General features: G+C 39.0%; 1 protein-coding gene across 1 annotated transcript in view; it reads right to left on the minus strand.

The window, feature by feature from the left end:
* Positions 1–1,625: 1,625 nt before the first annotated feature.
* Positions 1,626–18,093, minus strand: part of GIPC2 (GIPC PDZ domain containing family member 2) — a 79,782-nt gene continuing 63,314 nt past the window's right edge. The window contains exons 5-6 of the mRNA XM_047727575.1: positions 11,826–11,907; positions 1,626–2,393 (exon numbers count right to left, since the gene is read on the minus strand). Coding sequence (XP_047583531.1) covers positions 2,248–2,393; positions 11,826–11,907 — 228 coding nt within the window. The 3' untranslated portion in view covers positions 1,626–2,247. The remainder of the gene's footprint in view (positions 2,394–11,825; positions 11,908–18,093) is intronic.

Below are 18,093 nucleotides of genomic sequence, written 5' to 3' on the forward strand. Positions count from 1 at the left end.
AAAAAAATAGACTTGTATCCTTGTAGCAGAAGGGTAGAAGGGTAGCCCACACTGTAGACGGTGACAACTAAAATGAGACCTTGCTCTTTTTGTGCACCGAGAGTTACCGAATGGCAAGAAGTTCACAAACAGATATATTTTCAGGGAAGGGAACAAAATAATACAGAGAAACTGACCTTGTTATCAGCTTAGCAACAGAGGTGAAGAGAGAAAGACATTTCAAGGAAAAACCTATTAGGAGTAAAGAACCTGTACCCAGCTGAAGCCCTGAATGATGATAACTACCATTTAACCCTAACAGGCAAGCAGAGTTACCACTGTACGTGGACACTGGTATCTTACACATCGAGATTCTAGAAAAATCATGGTGAGCACAGCTCACTTTGTGAATATGAGATTCCATAAATCACAGAGAATCAGTGTCAATCTTCCTGCATGCCCAAAAATGAAGGAGGAAGAAGACATTCATCAACAATAAACAATGACTCTTCATTGCAAATCTAACATCTAGTGCCAGGAAATTTTTTTTTGTTAAACTAAAGTGCTTCTATGGGTCTCAACTTTCTCATCTTCAGAAATATCAACTCTTTGGGTGTCCTCCTAAGAGATGTGGTATTAAGAATCAGTAGATATCTTAAAAATAGAAATTAAAATCAAAAATTAAAAATAATTTTAAAAAATAATTGATATTTGGAGAGCTCCCAAAGATATCCATGAAATGAGTAACAACAAATTACAGCCTGAGTTGGGTCCTATTTTCAAATGATGGGCAAGTGCATTAAGACAATCCATGTTCTAACTCCTTTAGTTACACATTAATGACTAAAACAGGGCTTCTGTACAGGACTCAGATTAATGAGACAAAGAGTATCCGCTTCAAAGCATTAAACCTCTGTGAAAGAGGAGTGGATGTTAGCAAAAGTAAAGTTGCGCAGGAAAACAACAGTTACCGAAGCATTAACTCACCATGAAAAGGGAACTACTTCTGATTTCCTGGAATAAAGCCCTCGTGGGTCATTATTTCTGATTACCATGGCAGCACACAACATTTTCCATCTAACACTTTAGAAAAATGCTTGGTCACACCATGCTCTGCCTTATTAAATGATCTATGCTGAAACCATTCATTTCCATTCTCTGACAGCCATAAAATGTCACATAAGAGTGATAAGACAGTCATTTGCCCTCAATTTTCTCAATAATGTAAGGTTTTAGAGAAAGTATGTTAGAACTCTAAAATAATAGACTAATATATTTTCTCAATTCCTCCCATCCTCCTTTTTTTCCACTGGGGGAAATCGATTTCTGATAGCATCTCCTCTAAAGTTTAGGGGGCTTAAAACGTTGCTCTTTCACCCAAAAAAAAAAAAAAAAAAAAGTTCTCAAGCACAGTTATTTTCTGAGTAAATATCTTTCAAAAGAAAAGTTCTACAAAGACTATAAAAACCTTCCCTGGAGTGCTTATGAAGCATAACATAAAAGTGGGTATGAGTGGAAAAAGAATGCTTTAAGAACTGCTTTAAAAAAAAATCAAATTTAAGTGCTTTCTACCCTATCTGCCTTTTTCACCCTTCTTCCACACAAGCAAACACATACACAGTATAATAGATTTTAACAAGTTTTTAAAAAGGAGCAATTACAAAGAACCAAAAAAATAAATAAGTAAAATCAGTCCTTGCTTTAAGAAAAAAGAAGGCCACAGATATCAAGAGGCTGTAGGAATCTTCCTCCCCTTACTCAGTGGATTAAAAAAACAAAAACAAAAACGATTTCTAGACCCAGAGTGGGCATAATTCACACTTCGCTTCCTGAACACACCTAGATCAGGCTGGTATTAAAAAATGAAGATGCTCAGAGGCAAATCATACTCTAATCCCAATTTCCCTGCATTAAGATTTTTAAAAAGAGCTACAGAGCTATTGCAATCAGCTACTTGCATGTGGGTGGAAAAGAAAACACAGACGTTTATGGGGAGCAAAATCCTCTCTAGAAATACTTCCTAAAACTTACTTTAAAAAGACTCTTGAATGAATATTAAAATTGATCATATTTTAGGTGATTTATTTTAAGCATACCACATCTGCAACCACATTAAAAGGTACCCAGAAACCAAAAGTGTATTTCAAAGAATGTATTCCATATACATCAGACCAAACCAGAATCTGTAACAGTGTCTAAAAATCAGATCTTATGGATATTTTTAAAAAGAATGTTCATTTCTCCAGAGACGGATCATCCACGTCATCGTCATTCTCGTTTCGCATCACCAATGACTCCCCAAACATCAAAGACAAATTCATCTGGGAACGCAAAGTCTCCAAGAGTTTCGTCAAGTGCCACAGCAAATTCATCTGGATTACCTTTGTCCTTTCCAGCTTCAAACATTGTGGTAGCTATCAAAAACAATTTTTAAAAATTAATGATACATGAGACAACATCAGAGAACTGAGAAAAACGGCACCAGAAAAATTACTTTCTCAGTGTAACATGCGTAGATCTATTTCTAGCATAAGTTATAACAGTAACATACTAACAACATACTAACAGTAACATACTAATATACTAACATCTGTCAGGGTAGCATTTAAACAGTCTGTCCACTGCACCCAGATTGGTCACCCCTGGCCTCTCCTCCACCTTGAAGCCCACCAGTCAAGAACTACTGATATTCCTCCAAAAAGGAAACCCTGTGGCTAACCCTGCCAGGAAAGTCAGGGTACGTCACCCCTCTTCCACCTGCCCACAGTCACTAGCTCTCTCTGCCCCCTCTACCAGTACCCCACTGCCAACTATAATGGAACCCAGTACTCCCTGTTCCTCCAAAGAACAAAGACGAAGGATAACAGTTCGCAATGGGAAAACCAAGCTAGGGTGAAGAAGAAGGTATTGGTCTACTAATGGAATCAAGGTAACTTTTCCTGAGCCCCTTTCTAGTTTGAGATAGAAAGTGAATGTGGCATCTGTGTTCTGTTTTTCTAGTAAATTGCCTAGGCCCGGTTCTTACATCTGGGGAACCAGCATCTTCAAGAGTACACAGGACCTGCTCCAACTGGCTGGGAGCCCATGAGGCTGAGCTGTTTTTTCTCAGCCCCTTATAAGCACTAGCAACTGAAAAGAGACAGTGTGGATGTGATTTAGGACTTGGATGAAGAAACTCTAGGTTAAAAAAAAAAGAACAACAACCAAATCTCAGCATCTCTGTTCCTCCCAGGTTAAGGCTGAACAATTCAACACTTGTAAGATTTCTCTGAATGAACCAAGAGGTCTGGTCTTTCAGCTAAAATCCACTAGGGCTCTTAAGAGCATTTAAAAACTGTGCCTTGTCTCAAACAGCTCTGTACTAACACAGGCCAAAGGGAAAGGAGGAGATGTGGCCCAAAGAAATGACTGACAAATGGACAGAAGAAAGGAAGGAAGGTAGGATCATGAAGAACAGGATATTTACATAGTTTCAAAGTATCTCTCCACCAAATACTTATTACGGAGAATAACTTTATAATGGAGACAATTAGCAAACACCACTTTAAGCTATCAACATGAACAATATCAGAAATAGAACAAACTAAATTCTGTGCCTCCTGGCAAAATGTAATTGAAAAGAATAGAGGACCACATTCGATATTTTTGCAAGAGGTATGACATAAACATAATTCCAAAAAAAAAAAAAAATCAGACAAGCCAGAATTGAGGAACATTCTATAAAATAACAACTTGTACCCTCCAAAAGCATCAAGATCATTAAAATTGAGAGTGGGAAACTGTTCCAAATTGATATAAATAAAAGTAACCTATGATTTTGAACATGCTCTTCTGCTATAAGGGATGTTAATGTATTTAGTGAAACATAACACATGATTAATAGGGGATAGTAATATATCAATGCTAATTTCATAATTCTTGCTTATACTGTGCTTAGCTAGGAAAATATATTTGTTCATGAGAAATATGCACTAAAGTATTTGGGGGCAATAAATATTGTTCATTAATTCCCATGTTCAAAGAGAAAAAAAGTCTTTGTGCTATATTTATAACCTTTTTCAATGTTTAAGATTGCCTTAAAAACTTTTTTTAAAAGATTTTATTTATTTATTTGACAGAGAGAGAGATCACAAGTAGGCAGAGAGGCAGGCAGAGAGAGAGGGGGAAGCAGGGTCCCCGCCGAACAGAGCCCGATGCAGGGCTCGATCTCAGGACGCTGAGATCATGACCTGAGCAAAGGCAGAGGCTTAACCCACTGAGCCCACCCAGGCACCCTGCCTTAAAAATACTTTTAAAGGGGCGCCTGGGTGGCTCAGTGGGTTAAGCCGCTGCCTTCGGCTCAGGTCATGATCCCAGGTCCTGGGTTCGAGCCCCACATCGGGCTTTCTGCTCAGCAGGGAGCCTGCTTCCTCCTCTCCCTCTGCCTGCCTCTCTGCTTACTTGTGATTTCTCTCTGTCAAATAAATAAATAAAATCTTTAAAAAAAAATACTTTTAAAAAGCAGTTATGAGTGAGGACGAATTGATTCCTTTTCATCATTATCCCTCTCTCTCTCTCTCTTACTCTGCCTCTGGCCTCAGCCCTGACCCAAAAGCTTTTGCATTTATTCTCAGTCTAAAAACAAATACTTCAAAGAGGAAGAAGACTTCAGTTCAGCTCCAGCCAAAACGTTTGGCCAGTTTATTGCAACTTTTATATATGTTTTATATGGCATGCCAGTGCTAGCCAGGATATAGTGAAGCAAACATTCAGATACATACAGGCTTGATTCATAAACTTAGCTTGTGAAAAACAATTTGACAACAAGTACAATTAAAATCCTCAAAAATGTTCACATCCTAGGGGCACCTGGGTGGCTCAATTGGTTCAGCATCTGACTCTTGATTTCGGCTCAGGTCATGATCTCAGGGTCATGGCATCAAGTCCCTGAGACAGGCTCCATGCTCAGAGGGGGGTCTGCTTGAGATGCTTTCTCTCTCTCCCTCTGTCCCTCCCCACCCTGTACTTGTTCTCTAAAATAATAAATAAATAGGGGCACCTAGATGGCTCAGTCAATTAAGCATCTGCCTTCAGCTTAGGTCATGATCTCAGGGTCCTGAGATCAAGCCCCGCATCAGGCTCCCTGCTCAGTGGGAAGTCTGCTTCTCCCTCTCCCTCTGTCCCTGCTTGTGTGCTCTCAAATAAATATCTTAAAATTAAAAAAAAAAAGAAGAAGAAGAAGAAGAAGAAGAAACTCCCGACTGATCTTGAATAGCCTACTCAGTCTTTCATGCCCATCGGAACAAGTTCAGTGTCTTATGCACTGAACGTGCTGGAAGATGCACAGGAGGCTGCTTTGTAATTATCTTTAAATAATTTTTGCTCTGACACAGTTAACGTATATTGGAGAAAGCAAAACCCAGAGGTCTGGTCCTGTAGCCAGGCTGTGGAAGAAGAGTAACCAAAACTTAAAGGTAAGTATTGCAAAAGCAGGACTCAAGTTTAGAATTTTGCTAAGTCTACCATTTTAAATATTTCCCATAGTCTCCACAGATAGCACTTATTGAGACAGTTACCTAAAGATTATACTAACATGTGGGTGATATACAGTCTAGCAGAGGAAGAAATAAGATGCACACAGAAGGTAAGAAAATCTACAGACTGTTCAGAAGCAAAAACTAACAGTGCAGATGAATGATGCTCTTAAATGCTGGGGGGACACAAGGACCACAATCATATGTTCACTGATGGGCAATGAGTCAGCCAATCTCTCGCTCACACACATACACATACCTACTTGACTGTAAGAAATAACTTGGTACATGGCTCTTTGGTACCTCGGGAAGCTCAGCAGCATTGTCTAGTGCACTGAGCCCAGGAATGATATATTCTGGACCTTGCCTACTCTGACTTGCAATCTCTGGCTTGGGTTCCTTAGTTCCTCAGTTACAAAATGAGAAAAATGATGGTCTAAGAGGCCCATACCACAACCTCCAACCACAGTCCAAACTCTGTAATCTCACTCATGTGCTCATGCTGGCACAGCAGAAAAGTAAAACTTCCACATTAAACACAGTCCCAGAGTTGGTCAGACCTCCAGGGATACAGTCCTACCTCTATTACCACTACCATTAGTACTAGCAATAATTACTAGAGAGCAATGTTAAAAATAGTAATAGCTGTACCTATTATTTATGATGTAACAGGAACTTTATACATATTATTTAATTTAGTGTGTTGGTTTTAAAGACCTCTAAGGTTTTTATTACACCTCTTTTACAAAGATGTGGAAATTAAGGTTTGAATTTAATAATGTGCCCAAAGGCTTAAGTTTCAAACTTATGAAGTTAGGATTCATACTCCCAGTGAATTCACTATTTTTGTGCCTCTACACAGTCCGTCAATAAACATTTACCAAATATTTACTCTAGAAGTACTGTAGTAGGAGCTGAGATTATGAGCAATACAGTATCTGCCCTCAAGGAACTAAAATATCAGTAGTTCCTTGGGACACTGTGTTACATATGTATTTCTAACACCTTAATGAAGTGTTAGAACAAGTAACAGTAACAAAATTATCAATTAGGTCAGGTAAAAGTTAACAAAATATCAATTAGGCAGCTTCATTAAGGTGTTAGAAATACATATGTAACAAAGTGTCCCATAAATCTTTTAAAATACAGTAATTTGCTATATGAATTTTCAAAGAAATTAAGACTGGAGCATGCATTAAAACACGCACAAATTTTTCCTAATGAAAAAAGGGAGTATAGGGGCGCCTGGGTGGTTCAGTGGATTAAAACCTCTGCCTTTGGCTCAGGTCATGATCTCAGGGTCCTCGGATCGAGCCCCACATCGGGCTCTCTGCTCAGCAGTGAGCCTGCCTCCCCCCGCCCCCCACCTGCCTCTCTGACTACTTGTGATCTCTGTCAAATAAATAAATAAAATCTTTTTTAAAAAATAAAGTATAAACACATATTTTGAAAATTCTTAAAGGAGAAGTAAACTGGTATAATTTTATCTTTTTTTTATTAAAACTGTATCTTTAAGAGAAAAGCAAAATGAAGCTTTTAGCAAAAAAAAAAGCACTTTTTATTAAGTCATATCACATTAATATGACAACTACTAAAATACTTTTCACCTATAATGGATCTGCAATAAACTGTAATAATATTTAACACCTAAATGCAATCCAGGAAAAAAAAAAAAAAAATCCCCTGAAAGGATAGAATTGTTCTATCACATACAGCAACTAAGTGCTGACCTCTACTGGCCATTTTGAAAATACCTTTGTATCGTTCCCACAACTGAACTTCCACATCATTTATTAACGACAAATTTATTTTTGTGATATAGGGCAATCTATATTTCCCACTGAGTTTTTAAATACCTAAACTGAACTTTTAAACATAAGATACTACTGCAGATGAAAAATCTTGGCATAAAAAAATTCCAGAATTGAATCTCAGCTTTTAATTTGTTAGCTGACTTTGGGCAAGTAATCAAACGTCTCTGAATCTGTTTTCATATCTATAAAATGACACATAGCAGGATTGAATAAAGATTAGTCCTAAACACTGTTAACCATTAAATCTATAGTTTTATAGGGAGGTCTTTATGAAAAGTCTGTGGGAAATAAGTGTTAAATAAGTGTTCCATTTCAAGGAACTCAGACAAGAATCAAACATTAAAAACATGACCAATGTTGAATACGCTTTTTTGTTAGTGAAAACCTATTTCCAAACTCATTGGCTTTACCTAAGATGGATGACTTTCTACAGTATTCACTGTTTTGAATTCACAGAAGAAAGGAAATCATCCTAAAAAGAAATATAATTAACTCTATTAAAATACCATTGTATTTTTTAAAGGAGCTAAAAAAGATTTAAGATTTTATTTATTTATATGACAGAGAGAAATCGCAAGTAGGCAGAGAGGCAAGCAGAGAGAGAGGAGGAAGCAGGCTCCCTGCCAAGCAGAGAGCCCGATACGGGGCTCGATCCCAGGACCCTGGGATCACGACCTGAGCCGAAGGCAGAGGCTTTAACCCACTGAGCCACCCAGGTACCCCAGAGCTAAAAAAGATTTTATAAGAAAAAAATTACTTAGAATCTATCATTCAAATTTCTTTTCCACACATTTCTGACCTCTTCATAAATTAGAAATCCTAAAATTCTGACATGGCTAGGATGAGCTCCAAACTCCTAAACTGGTATCGTCAGGACATAGTATAGTTTGATATATAATTAACACAGTTGCCTTAAATATTCATAAGAAAACTTAGAGGACACAACTTTTTCATTAAGTTACCTCAATCTCCTAAAAAACAGGACTCAGAATCTTCCAGAATCCATTTTTCTCCCACCATGAATAACATTCCAAGGCAACACATGTTGGCACTGGGTCAGTAGAAAAGTCCCTTCACAGCCTAGCTCTACAACCAAATAAAGTCCTATCATGTGCAGGGTTACTTCCTAAACTCATTTCAATTATTTTCCATTTTCAAGTGGTAAATACATCCCAAAGTTTTGTGAAGATAGTGTTTTGGTTTTGGTCATTTTATTGCATATTACCTTTCTCACTTTTTAATGTAAATTTATGTTAACAACTCTGGAATAACATGATGTGGCTACAATTTGCCTTAAGACTTAACATTTCTGACAGTTAAGATCACAGAACAAAAACAAGCAAATACATTCATTTATCTATTGAATCAGGATCACATTTGTGATTTCTATTTCATGCTAATCAGATCTGAATAATGACAGAAATTCCTAATTTAACAATGATTGACATTCTTCAAATATTACTTTCCTTAAATTTTACCTCCCTAGATGACTGATCACATTGCTAATCATGTATAATGATAATGACTTTCCATGTCATTGGAGGAACTTGCTACAGATGATTAATTAACTTTACAATGGGATTACAAGTTAATTTACAAGGAATTTGTGAGGAATGTTTAGTGCCCGAATTTGCCAAAGTGAAATAAATGGATTCTTAAAGAACTGTTCCTTAATTCACCTAGAATTACTCCATTGTCCATTGTTCTTCCATGTATACTTATACATACTTTTTTTTTTTTTTAAGATTCTATTCATTTATTTAATTGACAGACAGCAAAAGAAGGAACACAAGCAGGGGAGGTGGGAGAGGGAGAAGCAGGCTTCCTGCTGAGCAGGGAGCCTGATGGGGACATATCCCAGGACCCTGGGGTCATGACCTGAGCCAAAGGCAGACCCTTAACAACAGAGCCACCCAGCCACCTTGTTGTATACATATATAAATTTAATAACAAAAGAACAAAGTTAATTTATTTAACTATTTCAATTTTATACTTAATTAACTATAAGGCCTATACCCAAAATTAAGATCTAAAGACTATTTTAAATTCTCCCCTTTGAAAAGTGTGGTTCTCCCAGCATGGAGGTTGAAAATAGAGCTACCCTATGACCCAGCAATTGCACTACTGGGTATTTACCCTAAAGATACAAATGTAGTGATCCAAAGGGGCACGTGCACCTGAATGTTTATAGCAGCAATGTCCACAATAGCCAAACTATGGAAAGAACCTAGATGTCCATCAACAGATGAATGGATAAAGAAGAGGTGGTGTGTGTGTGTGTGTGTGTGTGTGTGTGTGTGTGTGTGTATCTATATATATATATAGATAGATATAGATATAATGGAATACTATGCAGCCATCAAAAGAAATGAAATCTTGCCATTTGCGACGATGTAGATGGAACTAGAGGGTATTATGCTTAGCGAAATAAGTCAATTGGAGAAAGACAACTATCATATGATCTCCCTGATATGAGGAAGTGGAGATGCAACGTGGGAGGGTTGAGGAGTAGGAAAAGAATAAATGCAAAATGGGATTGGGAGGGAGACAAACCGTAAGAGACTCTTAATCTCACAAAACAAACAGGATTGCCGGGGGTGGGGGCGTTAGGGAGAGGATAGTGGGGTTATGGACATTAGCGAAGGTATGTGCTATGGTGAGTGCTGTGAAGTATGTAAACCTGGTGATTCATAGACCTGTACCCCTGGGGCTAATAATACATTGTATGTTAATAAAAAAAATAAATTAATTTTAAAAAAAGAAAAAAGTAAAGTGTGGTTCTCCTAAATCTGAGTTCATCAAAATCTAGCACTGATATGTTAGCTTCTGAATCTTATAATACTCAATTATACTGTTAGAAAACTTCTCAACTAAACAGAGATATATATTATTTTTCCAACCAATACTGCCTATTCTGCATTTAAGTGACTGCCATTGATAAATCCCCTTTGCTTTCATTTGCATAATTTTCATAGGCCCACCTCACTGATGCAAATCTGTGTCTTTCACATGCAAAAGGGTTGAGGAAAAGGTTTTATAGAAAAGTTTTAAGATGCTATCTTTCTACAGGATAATCTCAGCTTTAACTTCTTGTCTGTGTGGAGCAAGTATCTATTATATACAAATTTTATACTTTGAATCAAGGAATTAGAAAAAAGAGCATCAGTATTTCTTCAATTACAGAGAGCGTCTGTATATCCACCATAGAAATTTTATTTTCAAAGTTCAGAAAGGCAAGAAAAATGTAAGAACAGACTCTATAAGAAAAAAGTAAGAATGAATGGAAGTAGAAGTGGAATAATGAGTTTCAAATATTCTACCTGAGCTAGAGTAAAATTCTTCACACCTGGTAGCAGGGAAACAGAACAGTCCAAGTGTTCGGCTTAAAAACATGGATGAAGTACCTGGTCCACACAAACATACTCCATGCACACAGGGGTGCATGCAGACACAAAGCCCACCACGGGGCACAGTTACTGTTTCACCACCCAGCATCCCTCTGCCCTTCTGAAGGGCACTTTCTTCTGGCTTCTACCTGGGAGGGGCCAGGACTTTTCACCAGCTCAGGCCTAGGATTTCAGTCACTCTCAGCTCCAGAAGGAGAGCATCTGACCCAGACCTAAGCATCACCCCCACCACTACCACCTCAGTGAGCCCATCAGACCAGTCAGGGTCAATCCTCAGCATTTTGTTTGAATGACTTGGAAAAGGCCCTCCCCCCTTCCCATCACGCTTGACACTAAGGTATAGAGGATGGAGCCATTGAAGGTGCCAAGGGACACTAGCAAGCCTAAAATGCAGCCTAAATGGAAAGAAGGGAAGCCATATCCTGGTGATAGCATGAGAACTCTGGATCTAGGCATTCTGGAAGCGAGGATCTACCTCTGAAGTTTTCAGGTATAAGAACCAAAACATTTCCCCTCTTTTATCCTGTAAATCAGTTGGAATTCAGTTTGTTGTTACTATTTTACTATCTGCAGTTGATAAATCAAGACTCTGATATCCTAAGGACGACATAAGAAATACCCATCAATTCAACTTCTCAACTGCCCTGATCAGTCTCACATCAGCTGAGTCCTTTCTCTTCCTCTTTCTGATTCATTGCTCACAGGCTCTCAGTAATCTATTAAGTGCACACAATATCATAACATTTGATTTAATCAATGTAGATCTGATGTATCAAATACATTCCATATGTGTCATTTACAAAATCTATTCATACGTAACTTTTAAATCCATAAAACAAGCCTTTGAAGGAAGGCTATTATCATAGTTTATAGTTTTCAGATTAAAAACTGAAGTTTAGAAAAGTTGATTTGACTCGCAGCTAGTAAAAGTGTAAGGGCCAGGTCTTTATTCTTTATCCTTTTATGTTTTATATCCTTATTTTCATTACATTTTTCTCATCACTTTCCAGTATTTACCTTGAAAAGTATCATTGAGTGTAAATGCAAGCAAAACAAAGAAGCACTAAATTCAATTAAGAAATGTAGAGACTTAAAAAATAGTATCATCTTACCTAAATCGATATCTTGAATTCCCATGTACAATTCAAGAAGATCATCAATCTTTTCAATTGCTTTTGTCTTGGTTTCGGAGGGCTTTATCAAAGAGAAGAGAAATGAGATATTTTTACATGAAATCTCTTGAATGTCAAGGCTAAGGGTAAGGGAAATCTGATGAGGATCCAGTTCATGGTTGTATACATCAGCTCATTTGGATGGAAACAGATCTACAGTGTGCTCTGTAGCTCAATACAAATCCATACACCAAATACTTATTTTTACTCTTACCGTTAAGTGTTATGGATTCAAAGAAGAAAAGCCAGAACAGAGTCTCCAAGTCTAGAAAGGGAGACAAATCTGTGAAAATAAATAACTATGTAATAATAAGGAAAAATTTTTCAAGGATGTAAGAGCCATCTCAGGCAAAGTAAATTTAAATATCTTAAGAGTCACAGAAGACTTGAGAAAGGGGACTTAAAAACTCTTTTCAAAGATACACTGGTGGAAGATAAGCAGGGGAGGGCGCTGCAAATAGAAGTATACAACAGGCATGCCTGGCTGGCTCAGCCGGTGGAGCATGTGACTCTTGATAGCAGGCTTGTGAGTTCAAGCCCCACAGTGGGTATAGAGATTACTTAAAAATAAAATCTTTAGGGGCGCCTGGGTGGCTCAGTCATTAAGCGTCTGCCTTCAGCTCAGGTCATGATCCCAGGATGCTGGGTTTGAGCCCCATATCTGGCTCCCTGCTCAGTGGGAAGCTTGCTTCTCCCACACCCCCTGCTTCTGTTCCCTCTCTTGCTGTGTCTCTCCCTGTCAAATTAATACAATCTTTAAATAAAATAAAATCTTTTTTTTAAAAAAGTATTGCAATTGATATGCAATGTCTATGTGAGGTCACAGAGTCTGATAAAGAGTATAGCCAGGGGGGCACCTGGGTGGCTCAGTGGGTTAAAGCCTCTGACTTCAGCTCAGGTCATGGTCTCAGGGTCCTGGGAGAAAGCCCCACATTGGGCTCTCTGCTCAGCAGGGAGCCTGCTTCCTCCTCTCTCTCTGCCTGCCTCTCTACTTGTAATCTCTATCAAATAAATAAATAAAATCTTTTAAAAAAGAGAGAGAGAGAGAGAGTATAACCAGACAGGACTAGATCTTAAGGGGTCTTGTGTGCCAGGAAAAGGGCTTTGGCCTTCATCTTACAGATGAAGGTCTCCAAAGCTTTCTTTTTTTTTTTTTTTTAAAGATTTATTTATTTATTTGCCAAAGAGAGAGAGGGAGATCACAAGTAGACAGGGAGACAGGCAGAGAGAGGGGGGAAGCAGGCTCCCTGCTGAGCAGAGAGCCCGATGCGGGACTCGATCCCAGGATCCTGAGATCATGACCTGAGCTGAAGGCAGAGGCTTAACCCACTGAGCCACCCAGGTGCCCCAAGTCTCCAAAGCTTTCAATGGCTTACCCCAAGGTGACTCAAACACTTCTGAATACATACTCTTATTATTTGTTTATTTAATTTTATTGTATTGTTGAAATCACTTTTATGCCCAAGATGGATCTGCACTGTCCAAGGTGTCATGTTATCTATCTTTTTTGTCCCTGTAAATGCTCTGCTTAATCAGAAACACAGTATAATCCAGTTGGCCAATCTACAAACACAAGCAAGCTCTGGGAGTTCTCACCCCAGACAAGACACACTATGTGGGCCCAACCGGTCAAATATTTTCTATTTTCCTCTCACTTGTTCTTTAATCTTTATCCTATCAAAGCTTCTTGACTTCTACCCCATTTTGCAATTCTATGAGACTGTTCACATCATGAATAAAGTTTGTATCACATAAATTGTCTTCTTTAATGATTCTTTTTAATTTTAATAACATTCTATTGTATTTGTTTACTTTTTAAAGTAAGCTTTATGCCCAACATGGGGCTCGAACTCACAACCAGAAGATGAAGAGCAGCATGCTCTATGGACTGAGCCAGCCGGGCACACCTTCTTAAATTGTTTTTTAACAGTATGTATCTTTCATAAACTATACATATTACTATATGAATATATTGTAAACATTATAAAAAGACACAAAAAATAGAAATGTTATAAGGATGAAATGATGAAACAATCATTTTGTTATTGTTAAGATTTATTTGAAAGAGAGAGAGACAGCAAGCAGAGAGGCTGAGGGGGAGGTAAAGGGACAAGCAGACGCCTCACTGAGCATGGAGCCCAACGAAGGGCTTGATCTTATGACCCTGAGATCATGACCAGAGCTGAAATCAAGAGTCAGATACTCAACCAAGCCACCCAGGCACCCCAACAACAATTTTTAAGTAATTTTTGTGTATTAATGGTACCAAAATAATTGTGTTCTTCCTAAAACTATTACTAAAGGTTTCAGTGAAAAGCACGATTGGATGCATTTTATCATTCTTTGAAAATCTTAGTTTAATGCTGGCAAAGTCTGGTTCTACATTCAGTTTAATACTTGGTTTTAAATGGCTTCCTAGCGGAAAAAGAAATTACCCAAAGATGTGAAATAATCAACTCTCAGTGCAAGTGCAGAATTCAAGATTCGATTGTAAGAAATTCATAGTACTTTTAATACTGTTAAAAATATATGTTGTTGGGGCGCCTGGGTGGTTCAGCGGGTTGAGCCGCTGCCTTCGGCTCGGGTCATGATCTCAGGGTCCTGGGATCGAGCCCCGCATCGGGCTCTCTGCTCAGAAGCCTGCTTCTTCCTCTCTCTCTGCCTGCCTCTCTGCCTGCTTATGATCTCTCTGTCAAATAAATAAATAAAATCTTTAAAAAAAATATATATATATATATATATATATGTTGCTTTGTGTTCTCCAAACTTATTAGAAATATGCATTTTACTATAAATGTCAATTTTTATTTCCTTGTGGATTTTATTACAATTTTCTCATGTTCTTATTTATATGAACTAAGCCTTAAATACAGTAACAGATACGATATACCACTCTTGCCTTCTTTATGGTATATTTTGGATGTGCTGTATAAAGCAAGTTGGTTATGCAAAGAAACTTGGATGTCCACCTTTGTATCCAACTATCCATACTGTAAGTTTTCATAACAAACATTAGTACTTTGTATACACAATCAAACATCAATACATTACCATTTTACCTCCTAAATAGCTCTTGATCTCATCGCCTCTTCTCCACTCACATTCTGATTGCCTGGGTTCAACTTTCATTTTTTGGTATTTGCAGAAGTTTTCTAATTTTTCTCCCTGCCTGCAATCTTCACCCCCCTCAAATCTACCCTGCTTAACAATCCATCTGCTAGAAACAAGGGATTTTTCTAAAATGCAAAACTGGACATGTTGCTCTCCTCACAATTCTTAAATGGCTCCCCCATTTCCAAGACCTTTCCCATTCTGACCCAGGTCTCTCGCCCCCCACCAGGTCCCTCCACACTCCAATCCCATGGACCCTCACAAGGTTCCCCAAGCCCATCATTGTTTCAGGCCTAGAACATTCTTCTCCCCATCTTTAACCAACTCAATCATTTCTTCAGGATGGAAATTCCCCCACCCCTCTCTCTTCCCCCATCCCTGACAGCAACTGATCAGCCCACCTCTGTGACATTAAACCTATTCCCTGGTTTTCAAAAGTTTCTTTCAACACCTCTTTCCCCTTAAAGGAGAAACAAGGTCTTTATTTATCTTTGTATCACCAGCACCTGGACTGTGTCTGTCTCAAGAAACATCTACTGAATAAATTTATGAGGTATGCAGGTGGAATTCTTCCACAGTTTTCAGGATTTGTGCTGGGTTATAAGAGGGTGACTTGTTTCGAATCTATAAATTCTTTAGATAAGTCATTTGCAAAAAATTAACATGAGTACCAAACTAGCGTTTTCCTTTTATTACAAGCTACTTTCAATTACCCTATTTAATGAAACAGGCCATGCAAATAGGAATGGAGTTTTAGATAAACGTTTATCTTTAAATGAATCTTTCCTACCTCCCCAGATAGATCTTCAGCTTCTCTTTCTCACCCCAGCACCTTATACATAGCAGGTGCTGTACACGTATCAATTATACTAACTACTCAATGACCCTCCTTCTGAAGGAACATGGAGTTTTCCCCACTGCCTCTGCTTCCTCTTTAAGTGGTTTTAAGATCTGTCGTTTGTTCCTCCCAGCCTGGAATGGGAAGCAGTGGGCATTCTCCTGGCTCTCCCCACCAGCTCCCTCTCACTGTTCTTCCATTCTCTTCCAGATTCCTTTCTTCTACGCAGGTTTATTCATTCACGCAGCAATATGCCTCAGAGTATGCAGGACACCAGGAAAGTAGAGACTCAGATTGGCCAAATGTCCCTGCCCTGAGTGTTTCACATACCTCTTCATGTTTCATTTGCAAAATGCTTCTGGTCCTCCTAGGTCTCTTCCTTGCCTCCATGTCAATCCCTTCACTTACTACCCAGTACCCAGGAACCCAACTCAGAGTCTTCCTCTGGAGTGTCCCCTGCTGACAACATCCTGGTTGACTCAAACATTCAAAAGCACAATCTCAGCCTCATGGTTCCTTGAGTGTCTGTTCCAACAAGCCACCCCCATGACTGACCCTGGATATCGTCACCCAACAAGCTCTGGGATCCTGCTCTGTGAAAATGGTCTCACTGTTCACTGGTCTCACTCTTCTGCTTTTCAAAAACATGGGGAATCAGTGTTTTTTTTTTTTTTTTCTTATTTTCAAAAACATTGTTTTGTTTTTCAAAAACACAGGAGAATAGGAACACACAACTAGCCAGGTCTGGCATTATACCCTCTGCCTGCAGGAACTCCCTGGCCTCAGACAGGCCTGACGCCCCCTCTGCCTATAGGACAGCATCATCACCACTGTCTTCACTGGCTAAGCAGACCACCACTTGCCGCCTTGAGCCCTTACCCTGTCTCCCTTAACCCCTACTGTTTTCTCCTTCTACCTTTCCTCCCTCCGTTTCTCTATTCCCCTTTTGGCATTTTTCACTTAAAAACTGACTGAGTCAATCACAAAACTCTATTATTCTCAAGTTTAAATGCATCATTTATTAATTAATTCAACAAAGGTGTGAACTCCTTTGATATGTTGGGTACTGTTCTAGGTGCTGGGGTGACAGCAGTGAACAAGATGTGAGCAAAGGAACTAAACAGACAAGAAACAAAGATACAATGTGTCCTATTGTGCTTAATGCTTTAAAGAAAATTAACAGTAAGCAAGATTGGGCAGGGGGAAGGGTGGCAGGAATTGCTAATTATGCAAGATACTCAAAGGCCTTTTAGATAAGGTGATATGTGGACAGAAACCTGAAGAAGTCAGTAGAGCCATGTCCCAAAATGGGCAAGGCATTCAGATAGAGGGAACAGCAATACAGAGACCCTGAGTTGTGACGCATCCAAAGTATTTAGGGACAGCAAGGAGACCCATGTGGCTGAAGCAGCGTGAGCCAAGAGGAGAGTGGTGGGAAATGAGATCCGAAAAGAAATGCAGAGTCAGATCATGTCCGTCACTCTGAGAACTTTAGCTTTCATCTTGAGTGGCATGGGAAACCACTGGAGAGTGTGGACAAAAAAGTAACCACTTGTGTTTTTTAATTCTGGCTATTGTTCTGAGCACAGAGGGAAAGAGGGAAGGGTGAATGCAGGAAGACTGAATGCAGGTAACTGCAATATTCAGGACAAGATGTAGGTGCCTTGGGCCAGAGTGATGAGGGCAGAGATAGTGAGAAGTCGCTGGATTCTGGTCTACTGTGGAGGTAGACCCACCAGGGTTTGTTAATGAAAGGGACATGGAACATGAAAGAGAAGAGTCAAAGATGACTACAAAATGTTTTACCTGAGGAGACTGGAGTCGTGAGTATCTTTCACTATCAAAATCTTAACTATGAGGGGCGCCTGGGTGGCTCAGTGGGTTAAAGCCTCTGCCTTCGGCTCAGGTCATGATCCCAGGGTCCTGGGATGGAGCCCCACATCGGGCTCTCTGCTTGGTGGGGAGCCTGCATCCGCTCCTCTCTCTGCCTGCCTCTCTGCCTAATTGTGATCTCTGTCTGTCAAATAAATAAAATCTTAAAAAAAAAAAATCTTAACTATGACTGCTACTACAGGTGGCCAAGAGACTTTCTCTTGGCCCTCAGAGCATTTTGGTTAAGTTTTTGAGCCAGGCTAGATGTTTACAGATTCTAGCAAACATTTTCTGCAGGTAGCTGAAGATGGCTATACATCATCATTTCTTCTCTTGTATCTATTTTCTACATTTCCTTCTTAAATGCTTTCAGTAACTTTCACATTG

The sequence above is a fragment of the Lutra lutra genome, chromosome 4 (genome assembly GCF_902655055.1).
Source record: "Lutra lutra chromosome 4, mLutLut1.2, whole genome shotgun sequence".
Classification (NCBI taxonomy): domain Eukaryota; kingdom Metazoa; phylum Chordata; class Mammalia; order Carnivora; family Mustelidae; genus Lutra; species Lutra lutra.